Below are 27583 nucleotides of genomic sequence, written 5' to 3' on the forward strand. Positions count from 1 at the left end.
TTCAGAAATAAAATCAGTCACAGAAACCTGTCAGCTGTTTTCCACTAAACGTCCAACCCTTGATCATTAAAAAGCATATTGAGAATTAATCCCGGTATATTGATATTCAATTCAGATTTCAGAAGCAGGAATTTAATTGAAAACCTTCAAACTTAAGTAAGATTAACTTGCTGGATGAGCAGAGGTTTTTCCTGCTTTCTCAATACTCAAAGGCTTGTTTTCTTTTGTGAACATTACTTTCAAAGCTAACAAAGATTTAAAAATGCTAAAATCCTTGGTCACTACAAGACGCGTCCACATTTCAGGTTAGCTGTATATCAGCTCATATCTTTAAAAGGCTCAACTTCACAACATTATGGCTATCCACTGCAGCATCAACTGAAACATCATTCTTTGTTCTTGACCACTTAAAGGAAATTAGCAGGCAAAAAATGTTCACTTCAGCTTTTGACATAAGAAAAGATCAGGAAAGCAACGATCAACTCATATGTCTCAACATCAACAAGAAACTGTCCACGCTAACATGAACAAATTGTAAGAGAATTTTAAGAGAAATTTTTGTTAACAAACTGAACTGCTGAAATAATTAAGAAAACAAAAGTAGATTCAGTACCTGCGCACCAGAGCTTTCAGATGGTGCAAACTCCATGGATTTCAATATACTGTGGAAGGCAGAAAAGAAATTATTTTCTATTTCTTCTTTTCATAACATCTCCACTAATGAGCATTAACATTATCATTTCCTAATCTCCAGCAACAGTACAACTAGTAGCAACTTTCCTTGCAGGAACACAAGCTGATAATGAATACAGAATAACTATTCAAACTAGTTATTGGATAAGAAAATTTTCTCAAGCGTCATCTAAATCATTCCACATGCAATCCCACAAGGCCAGTTTAAAGCGTAAATTTAAAGGTTAATAAGGATATAACATTTTAAGCTGTCAGAAACAATATTAATTTATCTGTGAAGCTTGAAGGGAATGAAAAAGTTGCAGCAAAGCAACAAAACAAGGGAATCACCGCCACAGTTACAGCACTTTATATAATATACACCAGCTCACATATCAAGGAAAATATGCGCAAATAATCTTCCCAACCAAGACACTACATGCTAAAAGGCAGTTTTTCATTTTAATAACCTCCTAGCTCTATAGCAAAGGCAAGGCACAATGGCACAATATTTCTTAAGACATATGAAAGATCCAAATATTTATAAGTACATTAAGAGAAGAATCTGATAGTCTTATTGTCAATATTTTACATAAATACTGAGCTGTCAAAGGACATCTCCCTTCAAAGTCCTTCTGTTAGCGTTGCCTTGTAAATGAGACTCTTACAAGAATACAAACTTATTCCTGTGCTTTGTCTTATAAATTTTTTTAAATAGGCCTGGTGCAGGCAGGGTGTGAAGTTCCTCAGACTGAAGCAATAAATGACTTCAGCTTCTCAATGTACAACAACGACATTCATTTGTCGAAGAAAAATACATAAACAGATACAGATAGTGTTTATGCAGCATTTTTCACATATAAAGCACCGGGAACTTTGTGAGGCAGGGAGAATATGTTTAATCATGTAACAAATGTGGAAACTGAGTCAAAGCAAAGCAGAAGGCCAGTATTAGCGTGTACTAGCTCTGGATGCCCCTAGGAGTCAGCCAGGCACCAGCGCTCATTAATTAATAGCCTCTGACCATGTGGTGTCCAGCACCGCTATAAATCTGTCTGTGTATTAATCCAGAATGAGACGTCCCATCAAGCGACACTCAGGCAATCAGGGGTCTCAGTGATGTACTCAGGCAAACTCACAGCAAATCCGAGAAAGAAAAAGTCTGAGACAGAAACCTTGCGTATTTTGCATCTGTGCATTACTCGCTGAATACAGCGGTAATTCTGACAGGCAGTCTTGCAAATATAATAATTATTAAAATGACAAAATTCTGGCCATCAGCTTCATGATACAGCATCATCGGGTGATGCCCCTTGCCAGCAAAAATCACCGTAGAGTTACGTCCGTCATGTAACACACATGCACAGAAAGCAATGCTGTTGAGACTCTGCTTTTACATGGGCACAACAGCTCACCTATGTGCAAAAGTGCCTCTTTCCTGCCATTGAGAGAGTCATGCCAGTCAAGGAGAGAGATATTGCACTAATGGCTCAAGCTGTTAAAGCTCCTGACATTATATTGACATTACAGACATGTTTACTCAGATTGCTAATCCCTGATGAAAGCGTTTCTTGGGACATCTCTGCAGAGGCACAGTTCTGTCACCCAGGATGCTACAGAGCTGGGGAAGAAAATATACGGAGACCCATCCAGGAAAGCCCCAGGCACGGGTAAGCAAGTATTTTCCTCCTCCCACAGACTCTGCAGAGTGTGGCCTCTGAGAGGTCAGCAAGTAGCAACGTTATGTCCTCACAAGGGTCAAATAAGGAGACCCATCTGAATTTAAAAAATACATCAATTCCTAGAAGCAATTCGTCGTGTGGCAAACTTTCCATGGGAAATCGCTGTTGTTTCTATAATTTCAGTCCACATCAGCAGCACGCTCGCTCCACACGTCTCCCAGTGCTCCCCACTTACCGCGCTTTGGCTGGCCATGCCGAGCAGTCCTGGAGCACACCAACTGTGTTCCCTTCTGGGCGAAAGCAAACCAGAAGCTGCACACTCCCAGAGGAGTGTGCATGATGCACTCCGACCTCTGCACTAGACTGGAACCAGTCTGGAGTGCAAAGTAAGCCTGGACGTATTTAGTGTGTGCAGTGGGCTCTCAGCACCAACAGGTGGGCTTTAACGCCCTGTTCCTGTTGTGGCCGACCACTTGCACGGGCTGCTCTACCAGTTGATTTCAGTTCCCAGTGCTCACTGCCAGCTGGGACCAGAGAGGATCCTGAACCTTGCAGCAGCTGCATTCTTCATTGAGCTCGGACCAGGCATGCGTATTCAAACCTCGGCTGGAAACTTAGTGACCTCTGCCTGTTTGAAGTGGCTTCTTTGCTACCTGAAATAGCTTACTAGCAATTTCACAGGTAATTTCCTTCTCTCAGAAGCCAAAATATATTAAAAACCAGGTTGATGGTATCTTGAATTGCCCTTGGAGGGGTATTCAGTACAACGGGTTCATTTTTTCAAATCATGTAAAACTTAAACATGTCAAAAATGATTCTCCGAATGTGTCATGAAAGATATTTTCTCAGGAATATGAGGAAGCAAAATGTTTCCCCTTTGGATTCTGGGAATATCTTTGCCCATGAGATCTCAACTCAGTCTGCTGCTCGTCAAGATCAGTTATCTGCTTTTTAAAAGAATGATCTTGTCACTTGAATCTGCACATCTAAGACAACTTGAAAGATCTTACTCTAAAGCAAAAAATGCATTGGGACAGTTCAACTTTCTGTTTTTATGATCTCAACTGCAAAGGCAGGAGGGTTAGCACTTGTGTTACTCAAGAGGGAACCGAAAGGACACACAGAGCTCTCAGATATCAAAAATAGATTTAAAAGCTACTTGGCACAAAAGCCAATGCAGAGCACAAAGAGTTCTTCCACCCCAGATCTTGATGTGGACCCAGTTAAGTTCTTCCAAGGTTAGAATTTGTCTGATGCTTGCGATCCCTCACTCTAGAATACCTCTAACTTCTCTGGGGGGATTAAGAAAAACAGAAATCAGTGCCCAAAAGACTGAGAAATATATTCTCTTTCTTCCTTAGTGACAAGATTATTTTTTTTGGGTGCACATGTGTGTTATGAACAGATTATTTTTGCCACTGTTTCAGGGCACAGTAGGATTCAGTGTATGGGATAACAGATTTAAAGCTAAAGGCTTTTTGTAGTTTCATTTCAGATCAGACCGTCAGGTGACGTACTTTTAGGTTTTGTAACATCTTTTGGACCAGATGGGACCAGGGAAGGTGGCATGAATGAGTTGCTGTGACAACACAGCACTGTAAACCTCCTCAGGGTTCTTGTGGAGGGCCTTAACCTCCAGCCCCATCCAGCAAGATGGTGTGTGAACCCCAGGCCACCTACAAACCAGCCAGCTGTCCCTCCAAAGGCATGCTGCCCAGATAAGAGATGTTACCCACAAATCAAGGGATATAAAAGGTAGAATAAAAGCATCTGAATTTTCATAGATCCAGGATTTTTTTTTAGTTCCAGTAATAAACAGAAGTCCAAGAGAACAGGGGATGAATTCTGCTCTTCTTCCTGGATGCAAGGCTGCATTTGACAGCACCAAAAAGTGCTGAAGTGGTGAGATGTCTGACATACTCGCTGTTCTCTACATTCACATTTAGGAACATGTACCAAATTTGAAGGTTGTGGCTTAACTCACATTCACTAATCCATATGAGAGTGCATTAACTGGCTGAAACCTGAAGCTGCATTTGTTTAACTCAGGAGAGAACATGGACATATTTAGGCGTATCACTAAAATGAAGCTTTTTTGAGACCAGTCACAGTGACCAAAGAAATGGACAACTCATTTTACTTTACTTAAACTATACACCCACATCAGCGCGTACTGCAGCTGGCAATGAACCAGAAGTGCAGCCAGCAGGGTTTGAATACAATAGCACCAGGGTCTGGACAGTCACTTTGGTTGCGAAACCAAACCTGCTTTCCATACTCTCCAGGGATGTGTAAACAAAAGCACATGACTCCAGCCTCATTTGAAATACATCATTAAACAAGGTAACATTTTTTCAATCTTCTTAAAATACACACAGAAATGCCGGAGTGATGAAAGAAGAGGTGGAGTTCCTTGCAGTTATTTAAACCTTGACACTAAACATATTTCTAGTCAAGAACCTTCTCTTCTGAACCTGACAGCTTATCTTGTTATAGTTTAAAATGAGGCTCTTTTAAGTCTCTTAAAAAATACCCTTGAAATAGGAAGAGGCTGTTTGTGGCTTTAGTTTAAAACCACAGTACATTAGCAAAAATATACAGTGAAATAAGCACAGCATTAAAATGGTAAGTGCTGAACGCTGGCTGGCAGAAGCAGAGAAAAGGTATTATGGCCAAAGGCCTTGCATTAAATTCTTGGTCCAGACTACATTAAACTGTTGGTTGGGGATTTTTGAAGAGTGGTCCACCTAAAATACCAGAGATTTTCCAACTTTTTACCCTTGATGGCTAACAATCTCAGAGTCTTTTCTTCATGAACACTTGTATTATTTGGTGTTGTGATACTCTGCTACAACAAAAAAGGAATACTCTCAGATACAGCGGTTGCACTGGTCCTGGATGCAATTTCAGCCAATATTGCCTATTTCCCTGTCTTTGTGGTTTTGACTGAATTCTTTATTGTTCCAAGAACACAGATTTGTGGCTTTATTTAACAAGCATCGTTAAACTAGTTTGTGAAATAATTATATGAGTATTTAACACTTACTTTAATTCTTTCTTAACCTCTTCATAATCAGCCTGTCCTTTCAGTTTTTCTTCCAGTTGCTTTAAAAGAAAGAACACGGATTTAGTTATTTAGATTTTTCCTGCAGGTTTTCAAAAATCATCTTTAAATTATTCCATATATGCAGCAGTGCACAAGTGAGGGTTAATGACTCATACCTAATTTACATATATTAGGAAACAAACTATAACCAATTCAACGTAAACACAATTATACCTCACTCTTCCTTTGTTTACAGAGTGCCAAGCATTACAGTAGGTAATTCAGTAGGTCCCAATTTGGCTGTTTGTAATGTCACCGTGATACATTCAATAAAGGGATCGGTGAAGAAGGTATTAAAAATGGGGCAGTTGAAATTTTTACAAAACTGATAAATCGAGTAAACAAGCAGGATGCTTTGGCACGTGCTGTATTCTTAACGTGACAGTTCCCGATAACCTTATCCACATGAAAAGAAGACTGAAGAAGCTGCTGTAGACTGGAATGCCTTAGGCTTGTAAGACTTCTACAATGCCTCATGCCCAAACAAAACAGCTGTACCAAGTCATTTTACAAGCATTACTTATTGCAGTAACTAATATGATTACACACCGGAGATGAAGCATTGAGACCAACTCAGCAGGTCTTTTTGCTCAGGTCTGCCTCAGCTGGGGCGGTCTCAATGGCTTCTCATCAGTGTGAAGATGCCACAAACATTGAAACAAACCTCCTAACACAATCCAGAACGCAACGCCACACATTTGGACCTTACCCCAAAGCCCCTGCTCCCAACAACAGTGCTCATCACTACTGGATAAATGCTTCAGGAGGCCTAAAACATAGTGATACATAATTGATGCCGGTTATGTTGCTTGCAGAAGCCACGCTAATTTCCCACTAATGATTTCTTAGCTTAGTACAGGCATGCCTGATCTAAGCAAAGAAAGAACAGAATTCACTGCCTTGCAACTTCCATGGAAAAGTTCAGGCTAAGTTCTGCTTCACTGAATTTCTGGTGGTAAAATTGGCACAGAATCCCAAAAGTCTCGTAAATAACACAAGGATGTACCACCCTCAGTGAAAAAGCATCTGCTTTGAAAAGGAAAGGAATGAATGACATGAAAAAGAATAGGGCTTTATGAGTGGGAGAGGCTGGCTGGAGATGGGAATTCAAGAAGATCCTATGCTGCTCCTGGGCTGCTCGTCTGAGTGCAGGAGGACTGCAGGGAGGGGCTAACGTGAACGTGGAGCATTTTTAGCAAGCTCCTTTAAAATGCAGCCCCACAAAGTCCTGCAGCAGCATGGACGTGGGCACATGAACAGCAGCGCTGGGACAGCACAATGAGAAGTGGGATCCCCCTAACCACGCTGTATTCCCAGGTGACCCAGGGTGTAAATACTGCCCATCTCAAAGCTATCTAACGGACACAAGAAGCTGCTGCTCTGGCAGCTGCTCAAAAAGCAGCTCTAACAAATCACCACCACTGCTCATTGCAGGACAGGAGAAATAGCTGTTAAGTGTGGAATTTGCACCCTGACACATATGAAATGAAGAGCCCCTTAAGAGGTCTTGTGTCCTAGAATCCTTAGCCATTGGTAACTTGCATAGTCAATCTGATCGTGTTTAAAAAACACCTGTACTGGAGCTAAAGCAAATTTCTTCACCTGGCAAAACAGAGAGCAAGTTTTAGTCATTTCTTCAGGTCCCAAGATGTCACTTTAGTTAGTTCCAAGCCTTCTGCAGGGCCAGCTACAACACGCTGCAAGTTCAAGCTGCTTCTCAAGCTACAGCTCAATGCAGTTATTATAACTAGGAACCCAGACAGACATTTTTATGGACCAGGTCAGGCTCACTGAGAGTGGAGAGGGAGCCTTTAAATGGAGCCAGTGAGCAAGAGAGCCCTTAGTACAGGTGAGGTGATTCAGCACCACGATTCACAGCTTTGCGACTCGATGCAGGCAATGGGAGGACTCTCCTGAATGCCACACAACAGCTTTCAGCTATCCTTGGCCGTGTCGCTCCGCTGGCCACTTCTAACTGCTTTTTGCTGCTCTACAGTTTAAAGCAAAGATGCTCTACAATTCGTCTCTCTCTTAAATCTTGGACTCTTAAGACATCATTTTTGGGTCTACAGCAGGGATAACTGGCTATTTATGCTAGCCTCAGTATAAAAAATACTCAAGTGAATATAAAACAAACAATATCCTGAGTTATTAAGTAAATTACTTATACAAGGATATGTTAAGAAAAAAGCCTTTTGTATAAACAGACATGAAATACAGAAAAACTGATGATTTCCATTTTAAAGCAACCTCGATTAAACATACTTCTGTATAGGTCTATGTCATATCCAGTAATTTTTCCAGGAAATTTTAGGCATAAAACACCTCTTAAAAAAAAAAAAAGATATTTATAGAATGAAGCTGTTTTGGACTCGCAGGGTGCAAGACCACTTTTATGCTGTTACAGCAGTATGGCAACCAGCAATATTTTACTTTGAATTGTATAAAAACCACATATACATCCATCACTCCCCAAGTACCTAATACAGAGATTGTTACCATGGAAAATCTGCATCTAAATGTATACTTTCACTAAACAATACAAACCAACACCCAAGAATGCAATGCCTGTGTGTAAGGAGTCCATTTAGACACTTGGCATTTTCCCAGTCAATGCCTGCTCTAAAATGTTTTAGTATGGTAATTGTCTTGAAGAACCTTATAAAATGCATAGAACATAGGATAACAAAGGTTCAAGCTGTGAGACAATCTGGAGGAACTAATATCTTGCACTAAATATCAACCTGGTTAATTCAGACAAAATATATCCTAACATCCTCCAACACACCAAAATGCAGTGAGCCAGAGGACAAAAAGAATATACCGGTGGCATTTCTGCACACTAAATGTGCAAGTATTAGGAATTGTTAAGGAATTGTCTTGCATTTGTTGTATGAATGAACCCATGTTCGAACATGCATGTACTGGCCTCCCCTTACTGTACTTTAAAAAAATAAATAATCATTACTGTATTATCAACTAAAGTATCTTAGGTAAAACAGCATGGACTCTACTAAATGGACTTAAAACATTTAAAAAAACATTAGACTAATGTCTTAGTCTTGTCTGGAGTGATAAACAAAAACAGCCATATTCAATTAGCCACAGTTATTTGGTGCATCTCTGCTAACTAGCACTGCTCTATTTTAACTGGATAGCAGGGAAGCTCTAACTCCCAGCAGCAAAGGGTTAACATAATTACAGTTAGAAAAGTCTTGTTACTAGAGGACATATTTTGATTATTAGATCAGATGAAGATGAAGAAGCAATAATTTTGGAAGAATTTCTGTATTGTTTCATTAAGTCATAGGGTATTAAAGAATTCCCCCAAGATATGGTCCGAGAACATTGCTTCAATTTGTGAAACTGTGATTCATTTGTTGTGGAGGCAACCATTACAATCTTCGCTATTTTAGAAGCAATTCCTCTATAATCAAACATAAGATCAACACATCACCACTGAGATTTGGTTCTTGTGTACAACACATCTCAGACACAGGCTTTCCTAGCGCTTTGGGGAAAAAAAAATGTACGCTTTAAATATTTTTATAGTGCAACAAATAAGGTTAAAGAGGGTTGAAATGACTAAACCTTTATCAATAGTCATTGCATCAGACACGATCAACAGGAACCTAAATACAGAGCATTAGCTGGGCAAACCTATGAGAAAATGGAAGGAGATTACCGAAATGGAAATCAAAGACTTGCTCTGTCATTTCTATGTTCCTATTCCCTTTGAAGTTAATGGCTAAATTGATACTGACCTCAACAGGAACATGCTTTATTCCAAGAAAATCTGTCAAGTGCAAGGTCTCAAGATATTTTCTATCAGGCTTTATGAGAAAATAAAAAAGTCCCGTAACATGGGTGTAGCCAGAAAAATCCGTCCCTCAGTACCAGACCAGCTCCTTCCTCCCCCATTAAGAGTGTGCCTACATGGTGACAGATGGGCAGAGACTGATACCATCGATACAGGAACCCAGACTTCCTTTGCTCTACTGAATTTTCACAGAAATTCTGCAAAGCTGTCTTAATAGATGTAGAAAGTGTACTAAATGCAACACTTCAACTTTCACCCCTAGCAGATATTTCCCTCCACATAAATTATACTACACCAGAGCAAAACTAGTAACCTCTAAATAACGTCAGAATTAGAACAATTTGTAAGAGTTTCAATTGAGCATTAAATCATTCTGATAGAGGAAAGCTACCCACGCCACAGTTAGAGCTAAGTGGGTACTATCAGCCTCCTGCTTTCAAAAAACTCTGACTATAAAACCTACAAAACTATGAAGTCTTTAATGGAATAGATAAATTTATCTTGTTTACAATTTGAAGCTCAGAGATGGTAGAACAATGAAAGAGACAGGAGTTAGAAGAAACTGATTCATAACAGATGTCAGGAAACATTTCTCATGCTTACTGATAGATCAAAATTGTGTGGGATAGAGCAACAAAGAAAGTAAAGCTGCTGAAGCAAAAGGTAAAGAGGTCACTCACAAAACTGTTAAATGTTTCTGCTCTTCTAGTTTTAGTGCAGTGCTACTGGTATGCAAACGAGCATAGGACTGGATTGCTAATTATAAACGGGAATTACTGTGCAGCAAACAACAGTTGAAAAAAATTTTAAATGCTTATTAAGCCTAAAAAGCCTTCTCTTTGTGTCCTAATTTCACTTGTTTTCATGCTCTAAATGACACTTCCCCTTTCCAATGGGAGGAGAGCCAAAGAGAGTAGCAGGTAAATCCAGCTAGAGCACAATAAACAGCCATGGCAAATCTGCAGTACCAACCATTGGAACTGGAGTTAAGTTTTAAAACATAAGAAGGATTTTCTGTGCCTTTTTAATTTTTCAGTTCAGCTATTTCACTACCTATCCATGGTAAACTTTTTTTGTGGCGGTGGTTTTAATTCCATTGGTAATTCCATGTTCTGCAAAAACAAATTTCAAAACAATGAGAACTAGAAAAAGGCAAATTAAATTTCTACAAAACTGTGATCACTTAAAATAAAACATCACAGAAACATGAATTCAACAGTATCCTGAGAAGTAAATAGCTTTTATGGTGCCTCTGAGAACCACAGAAAGCTTACATTAGTAAAACCCAATATCGGTATGTCAGCCATATCCTTCGAAAGCTGCTGAGCACAGAACTGAGCCTTACTTTAAGCGTGCTGTTCTTGGCGGTTAACTGCTGCTCCAGCTGTGAGATTTGGCTGCTGGAGTTCTCCCGCAGCTTGGTGAGGCTGCCCTGTAGTCTCTGGACATCTTCTACGAGCTGGGCAATTTCCCGCTCCTTTGCGGCCAATTCTACTTCCAAGCTGGACCGTGTTAGCACCTCGATGGCCTGCTCCTGATGTGAAAAAAAAAATAGAATTAGATCACATAAATAAATAAAGGCAACAAGCTTGAATTCAGGCCAGTTAGGTAAAGACCAAGCATGGCATGGGACAGCATGAGTGACAGAAACAACTCCTAAACCTGGTACTCCTGTGACTGCATGAATCCAGAGGATGGACCCTTCTACTCCCCGGGACAGCTCTTTGGTAAAATACAGAAAATAAATCTCCCTATTTCGTAAGTGTACTGGAAAGATGCAGTAGTGAAAGTCAAACGACTCTATTTATATCTATTTATTATTAATAGTCCAAGAGCTTTGACAACTATGAAAATCTGTGCTACCAAAATACTAATCAGATAAAATATTCTGAAGTAATGGAGCAGAATTTCTTAATCAAGAACAGCAGAGGCATGTGCCTTTGGCTCTTCATATGTATGCCACACATTTCAAGAGAAATTGTCAAAAAATTACCCCAAACTCCTATTTCCAATGAACTTGCTCTTTGCATGAAAATTATTCACTATTATGTTATTGCTAGCAACTGAAGCCTGTTCTCCACAGGAATGAAGATACATGTGATGCCTGTAAGACAAGGCAATCCTGCCTATGGTCTCCATTTCTAACAATTCTCTTCCCTAAACCAGAATCTTTCTTCTTCCAGTTTCCCATGGCTGCAAAATCTGTCCTCAAGCCTGAAACATCCTCGCTAGACTGACCTTCCAGTAGGACAAGAAGTAAGAAAGGGCAGAAAAGGAAAGAAGATAGGTCTATTCAGAAAAGTTAACACAGACTGATTGCTCCAGCTCTTTTGTCACCTTTTGTGTTAAGAGATCAATAGCTATAATTGGAGAGCTCTGAACCTCTCTTCCACGAGGAACACAAGGAAACCCCTGTACAGATCCAGGGAGCACAAGGCAGCCCAATGCTGAACGCATGTTCCATTAAAAAGCCTAAAATGCAGCTTAGAAAGGTTAATGGCTGTTCCTCACAAAACACCAGTGAGGTAGGAACGAATCCATTTACCAAGAGAGAAACAATGATTGTAAGCATTATGCCAAAGATCCTACGGGGAAAGAGCTGAAACTTCAACCCACCAATGCTGTCACCCAGGCACTTTCCTTACAATTCACGATGACATTGCAGCAGATTGAAATATACTCCATACCCTCTTTTCTGGAAAACACAGGCACAACAAAATACCTTTTCCATATCTGCTAAACACTTAGCTTGATTCTCAGTGACTACATACCATTGTGCCTCACAGAAAGCTGCATGTACGAACAGCAGTTAACAACGCTCTCCTATTACACTGAATTATACTTTTAACTTGAAAAAACCTCTAATTTGCTTGCATGAAACATCACAAGTTGTATAATCATCTGCTGCTTGTGCCTATTGAGACTAGAACGTAGAGTCTGCAATAAGATAGATAATGATCATTTTCATCCTGCAGTAGTTGTCATATTAAATATAAATGAAGTGCAGAAGTACTATTAAATACAAGAAAGACCTAATGTTAAAATAATGATAAGACTAGGACACAAGATAGGAAGAGGCAGGTAATTCAGAGTTACAAATGATATTCAGGCTTCTTATTTTTTGCTCTGCAGCCTGCTTTTCTATCTTTTGACTTCCTTAAGGAAATACTGGGTCATATTAATAGGTGACCAAACATACCTGGAGGACTTACAGTTTGTTACTCATTCTCTCCAAACATATTTTAAAGGCAACCACGTGTTTTTCTGATACCAGTGTCAAGCATATATATGGCTCACAAGAAAAAGCCGACATAAGGAGCATGATTTGTTTGTTAAATTTGTTGCTTAGAAGTAGACCAAACTTAATTTAATCACATCCTTACATCTAAATCCAATTTCTCCTTTGGCAAACAAAAATCAGAATACCTGTTCACCTGTGATACCTGTTCACCCAGGATCAGTTGGAGTCACAGAACTGCGGAACAGCTTGGGTTGGGGGTGCCCTTAAAGCCCACCCAGTGCCACCCCCTGCCATGGGCACGACCCCTGCTGCCAGCCCAGGCTGTCCAGGGCCCCACCTGGCCCGGCTCGGGCACCTCCAGGCCCAGGGCACCTGCAGCCCCTCAGGGCAGCCCGCTCCGGCCTCCTCACCCACAGGTGATGGATCGCCTCCTCACGCCCCGCCTGGATCTCCCCTCTTTTAGTTTAAAACTGTTTAAAACCGTTTTAGTTTTAAATTTTAAGTACTGAAAGGCCGCAATGAGGTCTCCCTGCAGCCTCCTCTTCTCCAGGCTGAACATCCACATTTCTCTCAACCTCCCTTCACAGGAGAGGTGCTCCAGCCCTCTGACCATCCTCATGGCCTCCTCTGGGCCTGCTCTAACAGCCTTACATCCTTCTTGTGCTGGGGGCCCCACACCTGGACGCAGCACTCCCTGTGGGCCCTCAGGAGGGCAGAGCAGAGGGGGACCATCCCGTCCCTCCCCTGCTGGTCCTGTAACAGCACTCCGTGCCCACCAGGTCAGCCCAGCCTTCAGAAGTAAAGGATATATTCTCAATTTCCTAGCTTCTTTTATTGGATTTCTGTGTGTGTTTTTCAGTTTAGGTATATTCAGTAAAAAACCGAGTGATACTGACTTTCATTTCCAGTTTCTCTGGCAGCCTATAATGCTAAGAATAAGAAAACACAGACATGGGCATGCAACCAGACCCACTAATGCCGTTTCGAAAAAGCTGGTTAAAGCCCCTTGGCCTAAAGCTCTGTGCTCAAGGCACGCATGTGTTAATGGCCCATCAGGACACTCTTTGTTGTACAGCATTGCTGCTTCATTCTTCCTCTGCTGAAGCTCCTATAAACATGAAATAATTTCTACGAGTTGTGATATCTGTCTGGTCTGGCAGCAGCAGATCATCGTACTGGTCACCATGGAGCAGAACGATTTCTGTCCTTTTCATGGTCTTTTGCAGCTACCAACCCCCTTAGAAGTCTAACAAAACTGCAATCCCAAAGGAACACAATTCCATTTCAGTTAAAATATTATTCCAAACAGATATTTTTATAGCTGCGAGCATAAATTGAAAGAGCTGTACTGCAGGAATGTCAGAAACCTGTAAGAGTCAGTAAATATTTTCTCTCACCACATCAGGTGCCTTCTGGATCTGCGTAGCGAGTTGGAGAGATTTGTTAGCTGACGAGAGCTGCTCCCTTAAGGTCTCTGCCTCTCTCTGAGCCACCTCTGCCCTCTGAAGGAAATGAAAAGGGGTGAAAAGAGAAAGTACATTCAGTTTAACAACTGACAATTATTACAAGAACATTCATCAATTCATGCCTGACTGAATATAATTGATTTTCCTAAACACTCAACCTAATAAATGTTAGAAAAAAACATAGAATGTGATGGATTTTTATTTTAAACAGTACAAGGAAGAAATAATTGAGCGATTATGACAGTAATTTAACGCTAGGAGCAAGGAATCCCCTGCTGATACTAATGCTGCGGCCCACTGAATTTCCCAGACTGAATAAATACAAGTGGAAATGGAGTCTTTTTATTCAATTTCTTTCTATTCTCATAGACCAAGCAGATTTTATTGCAAGGTTCCTCATGGGAATAATTCTCATGGGTAAATGCTGAATTAAAAGATATTCTGACCATTCTCTCTAACACACATACAATGTTGTGGGCTGTCTTTCTTCAGTAATTATTTCCCAAAACATGAATTGTTAGATTCTGTTCTTTCAGCAGGTCTATTTATTCAACAATATTTAACCCTAAACTGACAATTTTGCACAGATCAGTTACGAATTGCTGCGGATTTACACGGTATCTAATAAGCCTGTGACTTGGCCACCAGATGAAATTGCCATACAAATATTGAGTAATAACTGAAAGGAGAAATGCAGAATTATGAGGAAAGATTATCTGTACAAGAGTTTGGGTAGAGACAGATGGATCAGTAACTTCAGGCAATAAATAGCAAAGTCTTTTCCATAACTGCATATTAGCTTCTGTTAAGACAAGTGGAACAACACCTGGTTGTTTTTACAGTATATATTCCTTCTGGCCAGTCTCTTCACTCTTTTTTCAAAACACTCTGCTTACCTCCTTGAGTAATCATTGCTTTCCACCTGGGCTGCATGCAAATCACACCACACATTCACCAGAAAACAGCTAAAATCCCACAGTTATCTCCACTTCCAAGACATATCATCAACCTTCCAAACCCACTAATCGCCCCCAATCAAGGCCAGAACTTCTCTTTGCTAGCTTTTGCCCTTTACACTGATGGGTCCTGTCCCTTCCTTAATTGAAAAAAAAAAATCACACTTCTATTTTTAAACCACCAAAACTGTCGTATTTCTGTGTGCTGGACTCCTCTCTTTTTCAGCTAATCCTTTTGAAAACCAAAGTCATTTAAACATAGTGAGTATAAAAACCTGCATACCCTTCTGCACGTGCATGGTCTTTGACTTACTAGTCAAAGCAGAGCCTCTGCCTGCATGTTTAATCAATCAGTAAACTAACAGCAATCAAAGACTAAGTACATCATCTGCGCTATTTGCTCACAACATTATATTAAATGATTTTGCATAGGTTCTACAGCTGTAATTAAAATGTGATTGTAAAAAGTAACAGTAACATGGCTCTAATAATCAGAGCACGGGATGCAACCTATTGTGGGCATGAATAAAATGGTAGCAGAATTAACAAGAAAGACAGAAAAAGAGAAAGTTTATGCTGTTTATGCAACTGCATAAGATTAGGATAAAAACTGAGCTAACAATATGGATTGAGATAATTTATTTTCTTGCATTTCGTTAGATATGGACATGAATATATTGATCGAATAACGGCTAAGCAACTACAGCAAAGCAGGACAAGTTACTGCACCGTGGTACTGGCTCTTGCATCTACTGTTGTATAAGTAATGGGTTTTGCAGCCTTAAGCAATTCTGCTGATGGCTTCTATTCACAGCAGCATTGTTTTGAGAATCTATTCAGCTTGCATGCAAGCAAACCACAGAGGATATTTCTAATAGATGTTACATCTGCATATACAGTAAGCTGTCAGCTGCCCTTTCTGCAAAGCCTCCCCAGCCAATTCAGAACACCTGTTGTAATCCTGTGAATAATATTAGACAAGATTTCATACTACATATTGTTAAAAATGCATCAACGGAAACTTTGGGCAATTCTGTTTGGGAAATACTGGTCCATTTTTCTGTGTTTTTTTCCCCCCCAGAACTTAAGCTCTTTAGAGTCAGAATTATAGATGTGTTCAGCGTCTGGAAAGCACTTTTGGGTGCTATTGCAATATAAATTATAAATTACACACAAAAACCTATTAAAAGAATGGTATGGTTTCAAAATAGAGCACTTAGAAGTTTTGAAAAGCCCAGCTCGAGACTGCCTGCATATTCAGCCTCCCCTGTGCTCACAGCTTTGCGAGGCATCGGTAACTCCCCACTACGATGCTATTTCTATTTTCCAACGAGACCTCCTACCTCATACAACTCTCGGGATGTATATTGCTCAGCGAATGAATATTTTGTTTTGTTCTCATTCAGCGTGTGACCTCTGTGGCTTATTTACTGAAAACTAATCCTACCCTCCTCTGCAGACAGAATTAATCGCTTCCTCCTGGGCTTTACCCTGCTTTTCCCCACTACAGGACCTAAGCGCTTCAGAAACATTAATGAATGTGCTGTCACAAAGCCCCATTTTGAGCTACATGGGTTCCCCAGACCCCAGTGTACTTCCAGCCAGGTGCTCGGCGTGGCGGTGCCGACGTTGGCTCCTCCAGACCTTGCTGCACGGCTCCTGAGTTTTGCCCCATTTCTCACCCCCTGAGTATTGCTGCTGCCCACCAGGCAGGAGGACACGCACCCTGTGTTCTGCAATCCTCATCCTGCTTCTTTGACTCCCACCCCTCTCTGCTTGTCATTTTGTCCCCTTCTAAAGTCTTTCTGGCATTTGTCCCCTTCTAAAATCAAGTGGTATTTTGGTCTCCTGAGAACTTAATGGTGCCTTTAGCTGCAAGCTGGCCAAAGCAAGCTCGTGCCTTGAGCTACCCAACAAACAGACACAAACTTCCAAAATTTGTCTTACCCTGATGCTCTCCTCCTTCCTCTTTCCCTCGCTGGTTCTTCTCCAACTTTCCTCGAAGCAGCCCTGTCCTGGTCCTTCTCCTTCCTCCCTGCGCCTTCTCACTCCAACCTCCCCAGCACAGCCTCTTTCTTCTCTACCTCCTGGTCCTTGTGGTCCTCCCGCTCTCACCCCAACATTGCTCCTGTCCCCCTTCCCGCCCAGTGCCCCACGTCAAAATGGCATCGGCTCATTACACCGAAAAGAAATGAAACCTGGCTGGTTAATGTTCACCCGGCTGGCGCACTTATAGGCAGCAGTGTGCTCGGGACAGACACGGACATCAAAGCCCACAAATTCAAACCAGATTCCGTTGAGTTTGTGTGAACTCTGTTTTTTTCAGACATTTACAGACCGGCCAAAATTGGGGCTTTTTTTTTTTTTTTCCTTGCTACTTGAAGCAACAGAAGATACAACCCTGAGAAAAAGGCAAACCCTCCCTCATCAAGTGCCAAGCCCCTTCTCTTAAATTTGGGCACAGCAGGCTCCTCACCAAAACAGCAAGAACGACTCCTAACATGTGGGAAAAACTAGATTTTTTTTTTCCTAATCTTGTCCTTAGAAATGGTTGAACAATTTTTCCTGAATAAAAAAAAAGAGTATGCAGCCAGAGACAGACGCCCAGTATGGAAAATGGCTAAAACCTAGCAATCTTGCACAACTCAGAGCCACTGGAAAGTTCACACAACCTTCTCTTTGTGTGAAACATCTTATTTTAGCTGAGAAATATGTATTCCATAGTACAGTTGTGTTTCATCTTCCAGTGCAAAAACACTCTCTTTCTTACTTCAGAATCTATGATAAGCCTAGACAAACCTTGAAGTCTACGACTGCCACAGTCCTGGCCTTGATAAAGACCACTCAAATTCAACACTATCTAGAAAATGCCATTTTTCTGGATACCTCAGTCAAGCAATTCCTCCTGATTTCTATACTGCTCATTTTCAAGCCTAGAGTTCCCTCCCTGGTAACAAAATATTTCAAAATACATTCATTCTCCTTAATATAGTATGTAAATATTACACTCTTCCCAGTGAAGCCAGTAGGTCATGATCATAACGTTGCCGTGTGCTTTCCAATTAAAAAAAAATAAAAAGCCTTACACAATATATTCTGTTTAAATTATTCTCATTGTTTCTTGACAAGATAATGAATAGCGTGAACTGAGTGCTCTTCTACTCACAGTAAAATGTTAATTTGATCAAAGACCAGTGGTGTGAATAGGAAAATGAGATACTTACAAGCAAAAAGTATAATCTTTCCCTTAAAAATTCCATGAGGCAAACTATGCTTTCTTATTACATGCTAAATCCAGGGCTGTACGTGGCACAATCTTCCTATGGGCTAGGGGTGTATATTATCACAAGTAAATCTGTTGAAATCAATGAGCCCAGTTATGGCAGTAATCATCATGCTCAGTTTTAAGTGCTTCAAGTTCATGCCGTCTTACTTGCAAGCCACCACAAAAGCCATGTTTCTTGGAGTACAAGATCATTTAAGGCACACTGTTTCAATGTGCTTTAAACTTTTTCTCACTTTTGAGATACACAAATTTATTTCAAAACCTTTAAACCTCCCCAGCTTTCACAAAACAACAGGAAGGTTATCAGAAAATCTGTGACATGAAAGACTCTCCAGGGCTCTGGCACCTATTTTTTTTCAGCAATGGAGAATTAAATAAGAAAAAAAAACACAAGACAAAACAACAACCAACAAACAGAAGAAGTTGGGTTGTCTTCATTCTTGTCTCCAGGCTATTCTGCTTTTCTTTCCACACTGAAAGGCTGCCAGATAAATGTATTCCCAACTGAAAGCCAAGCATTTACAGGAAACTCCCGTGTTTGTATGAAAATAATATTAACCATATTTTGCCTTTATACAGTCCTTTTCCATGCAAGGATCTCCACGCACTTTATAAAGTAAATGTTATTATTCCCATTTTACAGACAGTGAAATTAAATCACAGAATTAAGTGAATGACCTCATCTGCTATAAAATGGCATAGCTTCACCAAATTCAGGAGAGCTGTGGCATACCACGTCAGCAGAAGCTCTAGCTCATTGCAAAGGCAGTCACAAATAAAAAGCAAATACTTTGGCACTATCTGTGTTCGCCTTGGTGCAGATGAAGGATCGTGTCAAGATGAATATCCATCTTCATGGGAACACAAAAAGGACTGCCTTGTCACCGGTTTTGCTACCACTGGTGGTTCAGAGCATCACTCCCCTGTGCAGTACTTCCACCACCTATATTCTGCTGCATTTGTGTTGCTAAGTGAAAGAGGAGAATTTATTCCATCTGCTGCTTGAAAACATACATATTTTATAGCAATCTCACTTAGCGGGAATATCTTTGCAAACCATTTTCCAATGTGATTTGTTAGAGATAGGAAGGCACCGTAACCAACGAAAAAGAGAAAAAAAAAACACCTTGAGAACAGGATTCTTGCAAAGCTGACCTAGTAAGACTGTTTCTACTTCTACAACAATTTTGCTTCTTCTTCTACAGCTGTTTAACTTATCGTAATGATAGTTTCATTACTTATTGTAATGATAGTTTGATTAAAAAAATGTTAAAAATCATTAGTTTTTCCTCTATAGAACTGAAAATCTATTTCTTTGGAATACATGCTACTGATTCAGTCCAGATTCTCTAAAAAATGGTTATGTATTTTAGAGAGAGCAGTTGGTCTTGTTTTATTGATAACAGAAGTTCCTGTATTTTGCTTTTTTTCCCTCCAAAAAATAAGCAGAAGAAATCTGGGAACACGATCAGCACTGTGAATATGGAAAGAAAAATCAATGGAAACATTTTGCTTTTCCAAAGGGATAACATGGCACAAACACAGAAGAAAAAAAAGAACACCATTAATTATTTTTCTATAACTTCCACAATGCAGTGTACAGAAAAAATAACTCATGTTCTTTTTCTGTTATTACTCTCAAAATCTAAGAATACCTGTATCTGAGACATTTTTGCAAGTCGATTTTCTCCTAAGGATTAAAAAATACAAAGTCCAAAGACTCTTTTTTTCTAAATAATGTGAACTGAGTGTACAAAGTCAGCAGATGTGGATACATCAATGACATGAAACTACAAACTTAGGCTCAATACTAAAACATTAAAATGAGACTCATCTTTTTCTTAAATGAAACACTCCCAAGTATTTCTGTTTTCACACCACGGAAATGATTGTTTTTAACAGAAACCTCAGTGACTGTTTGTAGCAGAAATTTCAGTGTTTCTCATGTGCAACTGGGTGACTCCAAGTTGCTAGATAAAATATAGAAACAGGATAATTCATTTGAATAAATTTGTCATCCCAAATATTACAACTTACTGCCATAAACACTTATGAGCAAGGTATAAACTTGAAAAGGTACAGAAAAGAGCTAATCATAAATATTTATACAAAATATACATTCACACAACTGTAACTGTTGTACATGCAGGAAAGTACACTGGAGCTTCATTAACTTCACTGATTGAAAATGGTAATATTCTGGGAATCAAACAATAAAAAATTCAGCGATGTTATATCCCAAACTATGATAAATCATTTATTTTGACAAGTAAGGGTAGTTTAGTTTTAATTATTTATTATTATACTTCGTAGCATATCAGAAAATATGCAGTGATTTATTGTGCAAAATGAAATCTTTATAAAATGAGTCCCTTCCCCAAACTAGAGGATTATTAAATCTTCATGGAAACGTGAGGGTGAGCTCTCAGGGTTATTTTCGCTATTGAGCTGGCTGGTTAGTAAAGTGAAAATGAGCAACGCCTATTGCATGTAGTTATATTTTGACTTTGGTTCTTCACAGACCCAAGTCATACAACCTTGGGGACTGACAGAGAAACAGAGAGATCCTGCAGAGCCAGCTGCTGCTGCCCTCAGCCCTCCTGCCCTTGTGCAGACGATGCAGCAGCATCTCACTGCTCGAGCAAGAGGGGGCTGCTGGGTGCACACCTTCAGACCTTACACCCCTGCTAAAGCTACTCATTATGGAGCTACTTAATTGCTCCTCTTGACGGAGACACATGAGAAGAAGCCACTTTTATGCACCAGTCTTGTCCTTTTTGTATTGATTTATACCTCTCCAGACTTCAAAGCAGACCACCGCTGACACCCGCATCCTTGCCAGGACCTGCCTCACCCTAACAGTTGGTGCAAATTGCTGTACTTGAGTTCCTCTCTTTGAGCTCTGCCAGCCTGAGCAAGACTATCCCTGCTGCAGAACACCACTCGAGCTCTTAGATTACCCGTACCGAGTGTCTGGATTAGCAGCTGATGAAGGTCTGTCATCTGAACAGCCGTGCTGCCACTGCATCGCTACCTCCAGCACCAGGGCACCCGCCTCCAGACTCCTCTGCCCAGCAGGCAGCTCGCTCTGCTCAAGCCAGGGATTTATTTCTCTTTGGTTAGGGGTACAGTCTGGGGCAAAATTCAACTTATACTCCAAATTTCAATGAAGAGGAATATAATTTTTTGGTCACTACCCCTTTTTGTTTCTAAGCAGCAAATTGCAAAGCTTCCTGGTATTCAAAGGTAATTATTTCTAGGAGCTAGTAATTTCTTCTGGGGGTGACGGTGTTGTGATAGCACCCAAACAAGCCCAGAAAGCTCCTGCATGAAACAATTTGAGGATCTAAATGAAGAAAAAACAGTGGGAGAAGAGAGGTGATGGAGTCCGAAGACTCCAAGGACGGTCCATGAAGCTGCTGTGCTTTACCCAACAGGACGTGAGGGTAGGAATCACATTAACTCACTCCCCACAGCTTCCATCAGCCTGAATATGGAAACCTGGATGAGTATGAGTACACTCACCCACTCATCTCTGTACAACTGGAGAGGGAAGCAGCATTTCCCACCCCTCTTTAAGTCAGGAGGGTGGCCTCATGTAAAGCAAAGGAAGTTCATGAACATCAACCCTGGATTTAAAAGGGGCAATAAAGGAAAAGGGGATTTTCACAAAGTATCTGATATTTAAGAAGTTAGAGAAAACATATTCCATGTTTTCAGCAGAAACATATTGCAGTTCTGTAAACTCCTACTGTGAATCCCAGTCCAGTTTGGGTCAGTCTTAATTCCAGAACAGCAAAGTATCACATCAAAATCAGCAAGGCAGTCTATTTAGCCTCAGAGTAGGAGTCATGCTGAGCATTACTCTTTAAAGGTAGCCTTAATAATGGGGAATAAGTACTTACTGAAATGGTAAAAGGAAATGTTAATTTAACTATTAAATGCATAATTATGTTAAGTACTTGTTTCTGCAATTGTAACACTTCAGTCTGATGCAAACTCACTTTTTGGCCTGTGCACTTGATTTAATTTCTTTCATTTTTTTTTTCCAACTGTAAAGTGAGGCTGCTGCAAAGATTACTTAGCTATAATTTACAGAAGTGTTGTATAAAGGTAAAGCATTGCACAAATAAGGACTATCAGGATGGTCTGGCAACCAGCTGTGCTACTCCAGCGGCTGCTCCCCACCAGCGAATTCGCCCTTCCTTCCCTGCTCCTACACACTCCTCGTGTTCCTCCCCTTGCTGCTGCTGCTTGTCCCAGGTTTTGGTGAGTTGCATCAACTTCCCAATCCCACAGAAAAAGAACCTGCCCCTCTCACCCCAAATTCGTGCTCTTTTGCAGTCAGTGAGCTCAATGGACTCAGTGAAAGGTCCCCAGTTGCAAAAGGTGATGCTAGGGAGGGGACGGGTAAATGGCAGCTCCGACTGGGAAGGACAGGAGAGGAAAATGGGCAAAGAGGAGAAAGAATCACCTCTACTGGCATTACAGCAGTTTGGATGAATTGCACACTGATGTTTATGTACAAATCCAGGATTTACCAAATTACAACAGAAATAAGGATTATGCACATAAGCAGTTAGTTACAAATTTTGACTCGCTAAAAAAAAATCCCAATAAAGTTAAAAAAAAAAACACACCAAAAAACAATCATTACAGGTTTGTTCCAGTAAGATAGCAAAATATCTTCAGCATTTCTATGTAAATGGTTATCTTCCATTTTAGTATGGCAACAAGGAAATAAGAAATACCTGTTCTTTAATTACAACAATCTTTCTGTTCAGAGAAAAGAAAAAAACTACTAGGTAAATCATTGCTACAACTTTGAAAAATGTGCTGCCTTTGCAGAAATTACAAAATAATTCTACCAAAACATCTTTTAACACCTACATCATTTCTAAGAAGTCTACGGATTTTCAAATAATTACTAGCACTTTCATAAATATTTAATGCTGTCTACAAAAGATCTTTGACAGAACTAAAAACCCACTGTACAAAACTCAATTTTCCTTTACTGACTGTATAATCAACCCAACAACTTACAAATCTGCCTTCTGCCTCATTCATATTTTTCCAATTTATACAGAACTAATGTAAAGGATAATATACTTGCTGTGATTATCCAATCACACGTAACAAGATATTATGCAGGCCAGGGTTTGGAATAAAAGGACTGAGGCTAAGATTCATGACTGGTTAACTTATCTAAAGAGACAATCCTCCACTTAACCCCAACCCATGACTGTACATCCCTCCCTCTGTGCAACTGGAAGCAAGCTGCTCTTGGGTAAGCTTAAATTGGATTATAAAACCATAACCTGAGCGACTTATGATCTGCAATCTCCGACCTTACCTGACAGATGGATTAATGAAGCTCTCTGACTAAGAAACGCCTGGTTGAGGTTTCTCTCTATGAAACCATCACCTGTTTCATGTACCACCTGGGACTCTGCACGTCCATGCGCATTCTCCTCATCACCTTGTACAGTTACTCAGTGTATAGAATGGACCAAAAGGGCACTTTGCTCGTGTGTTGGTAATTTATTTTTTTTCCAATTTTTATTTTAAAATAGTTCTATACAATTGTGCCACTTTCTCAGGAGTGTGTGCACTGCTAGGGAATGCAGCAGACATTTCACAGTCCAACAAATTAGCACTGCAGGAACAAATTGGAGTTTCTTTATTCTGCATGGCACAGTCTGATCTGACCCTTGCTAAAAATTAACATGCCAATAAAACATGTCAGAAAAGAAAGGAAAAAGCGAAGTCCAGAGAAGCCTCCAGAAGCTGTAGCAGTGGCAGGAGTCAGGCCTCCCTAGCTCAGGGCTGCCCTGACACTGCTGATGCTCCTCTAGCAAAGGAAAGGTGAGGAGAAGATAAGCAGCAGGATGAACCAAAAATAATGGTTGCCTCTAATAACCCAAGTGTTGCTACCCTCTCTGCTCAGCCAGTGATCAACCTGCCCTCACACCACTGCAATTTCAGTTTCCTTGCATCAATAATCACAGCCTCATCACACCTATTATCCTGGTTCTTGATAGAAAGGACACATCAGAGATGGGAGGTGCACGGAAGGAGCTCAGGCAAGGAGAAAAGATTACAGTAGCAAGAGTCTGGCTCAAAAAAAAAAAAAATCCCACTAATACCATTAGGGGATCTTGGTTTTCGAAGGATGTTTTTTCAGTATTTCTGAAACAAATCCTTGTAAAATGCATCTTGAATGTAATACATACAACAAACACTTTTAGGCCTGAAAGTTACTTTTAATCCCTTCTGTAAAGCTTCCAATGTGATGATCTGCTGGTGACCAGCAGCTGAACATAAGCTGACCTGGATAAAATGACATATTTGAAAATTCACAGTTCTTGTGGAAGCCACTTCACACTCTTCAAATATGTAAAAATTGTGTACAAATCATTGAGATGTGGTTTAGGTAAACCAGTTAGCTGCTACATCTCAGTAGGGACAAGTGAAATGGTATTAGAAACTTAAAACCAAGAAAAACTATAGTGGCAAACAAATTTAAATTATTAGAAGGTAAATATATGGCAAACACTAATCCTCTGTGCATGTAATACTTAAAGAGTATCCCCAAAGATCTGTATTTTTCTCTAAATTTGAGTATTTTCTTATTCTACAGTTACAACTGCTAAGTGCATATAAAAGAACTGTCATGAAATCCTAAAGAAGAGAGGAAAAAACAAAGTCATATTCAGAATTTTATGAGAAACTGATTTTTAAATCCTACCTGATTTGCTCTTTCAAGGTCTGTCATGATCATCTCGATTTCATCAGCCCTGGGAGAACAAGAGAGCAGAAGTGCTGTTATCACATGAAGAATGTTACATGAGTTCATGTCTGTACAATTGCAACATTCATACAAACAATACATTTATTTTTTTTAAAGGACACAGTGAAGACTGAGCAGCTAAGCTTTTGACTGGTGAAATCCTCTTGGGTTTCAGCTCTGGACTGGTTCGCAAGTCTCCAAATTTTTTGCCTGTTCGCTTTTACCAGTGAAGTGGCATGTCGATATTTGAGCATATTTATTAGATCTTACTCCCAAACCTTCTGCAGAAGGGCTGTGTCACCTTTCCTAGACATAAAAGTGCTTCAAAAGGATTATTACGGAGAAGTCCGAGGCTATAGCTCTTCAGTCAACTACCTGTGTATGTGCACAACATGTATTCTTCTGTTTCAGCGTGCCTAGAAGTTTGGCTCTAAATTCTGCTTAGAAGAAAAAATCATGAAGTCAAAGAGACCTAGGATTTTAAATTATAGAGAAGAGAGATTTTTGACAGAAATTAATGAAACTAAATTTAGACTCAGGCTTTTAATGCACTTTACAAAGTTGAACAGGAAATCAAAGGGTTGAAAACTATACAGTTAAGAACAAAATAGATCAATCATATATGTGTGCTAGATGCCAACTACCAGTTCCAACCCTTTACAAATTTCAGCATTTCTAAGACTTTGCTCACACAAATGGATCTGATGGTTAAGCAATCATTTGTATCATCACACGGAATCACGGGCAAATATTTCAGTGATACTCCCACCTGCGAAAGGTACCGGCCAAAGGGCCTACATAGCTTTAAGTATGTTCTGTATCAATATATTAAGACATATTACTTCTCCCCAGACACTTGCCGGTCTTGTATCTCTGGACCATATGGATGCAATAAACACGATCCTCATCTCCTATGAACAGCAGCTTTAACCAGTACGTCCTTTTGCAATCTGCCAACACCATCATGTCTGTTTTTTTGTTTTTAATCTGCAGCAGATCATTGTCAGTAAAAGCTGTGAAATACTGGAATTCCCTTCCCCTGCCAATGCAGAAAAGTCAGGATTTTGTTTTTTTGGCTGATCCCAAAGAAAATCCATTTTTCTATGCAGGTGTTTGCTGGGAAAGATGGTTAATTGAAGTACACAGGAGTACTGGCACACTTGACACTGGATCATTACACTGAACATTGACTTACTCTTCAACAGCTTTTTAGGTTTCTGCATGCACACTTAAGGAAATGCAGTAAAAGATCACAATAACTAAATGTGTATGTATATAAATAAATGGAAAATGATTTATTAATTATAGCCTTTAATTTTGAGGCAACATGAATTGCCCTTTGAAAAATCTTTTGAACAATAATGAAAAACAGATTAACGTGTATTTCCTCATGCAGGAGAAGCTAGTATGTTGTCACACTGGAAAGAGATCATGCACAAGATGTTTTGAATTAATAATAAATAATAGACATTAGTTACTGAATTGAACAATCACTCTCTGGACAAGTAAGGACTTAAAGTGTGGAGGGACTAACAAGAAGACCAACCCAGACAGGTTCAGATAAGCCTACATGAGTATTTTTGATCTCTTTAGCCTTTTGTTTAGAATCCAGACCCAAAATGCTTGTCCATCCTGTAAACCCCATAAGGAAATTACATCTCATGAACAAAACGTCCACAAGAACATGCAGATGACCCCAGTATGCATCTGTAACAGAGATCAGAGGGAAGAGAGCATCCAAATGCACAAAAAAAACCCCACCACGTTTCCCAGCATTTTACAAATATTTTTAGCTGGGATAGTTTAAGGATCCTCTTTATATAAGCTTATGTATTCGGGCTGAATTTATGTGTGAATGCCTCAGGTTATATGGAGCCAGTAAACGACGTCTGGATTGTGTCACACGCCTCCCGGACCAGAGCTGGGAGCGTCCCACTCCAGTACGCCGGCTGCAGCTCGAGTGAACCCAGTTTCCGCTTGCTTCTTTGTAGGGTCTGAAGAGCAATAAAATCCCTGCCTTTCCCCCCAAAACAGGGGAACACTGGTGTCAGGTAGCAGCCAAAGGTCTGAAAAACTACAGAGCCCAAGAAGAGCAAAGGACTCACAAATTCCTGGGCGAGGAAAAGAAAAGTGCTCTGCTTTTGTAGCAAATGGGCCATTTTTTAGTCCAGCCAAGGGAGAGTTTTGGCTGCAGAGAAAAGAAAAAGGCTCTGACGCAGAAAAGAGGTGTATGAGGGGGTCTGGACTCACCAGAGGACCCTTAGCCACCTGTAAAGGTCACAGAGGCAAGTGAAGGAAGCTGAGGGCAGGGAAACACAAGATTCTGCACGCATTATAGCAACATTTAAACCTTAAGAAATGTATGTCTAGGGCATACAGCTGCAAATGGAAATTATAAGCCCTTAGACTCCAAGGGAACGAGGAAAACTGAGTGCCAACTCCTGGAGAACCAGAGCTGGCCTGGGAAGGCCCTGCCCGCATGAACTGCCATCGCTGCTGGCAGCCTGTGGGAGAAGCGTGCCAGGGGAGGATTTGGGCAGGCAGGAGGAGAAGCAGAGGGATGT

General features: G+C 40.3%; 1 protein-coding gene across 13 annotated transcripts in view; it reads right to left on the reverse strand.

Annotated features, from left to right (window-relative positions):
* Positions 1-27583, reverse strand: part of CUX1 (cut like homeobox 1) — a 268818-nt gene that overhangs the window by 71833 nt on the left and 169402 nt on the right. For all 13 annotated transcript variants that reach the window (XM_080563165.1, XM_080563174.1, XM_080563173.1 and 10 more), the window contains exons 9-13: positions 24978-25026; positions 13919-14023; positions 10626-10814; positions 5401-5459; positions 614-662 (exon numbers count right to left, since the gene is read on the reverse strand). In XM_080563165.1, coding sequence (XP_080419291.1) covers positions 614-662; positions 5401-5459; positions 10626-10814; positions 13919-14023; positions 24978-25026 — 451 coding nt within the window. The remainder of the gene's footprint in view (positions 1-613; positions 663-5400; positions 5460-10625; positions 10815-13918; positions 14024-24977; positions 25027-27583) is intronic.

This window comes from Anser brachyrhynchus (genome assembly GCF_964034855.1).
Source record: "Anser brachyrhynchus genome assembly, chromosome: 20".
NCBI lineage: Eukaryota > Metazoa > Chordata > Aves > Anseriformes > Anatidae > Anser > Anser brachyrhynchus.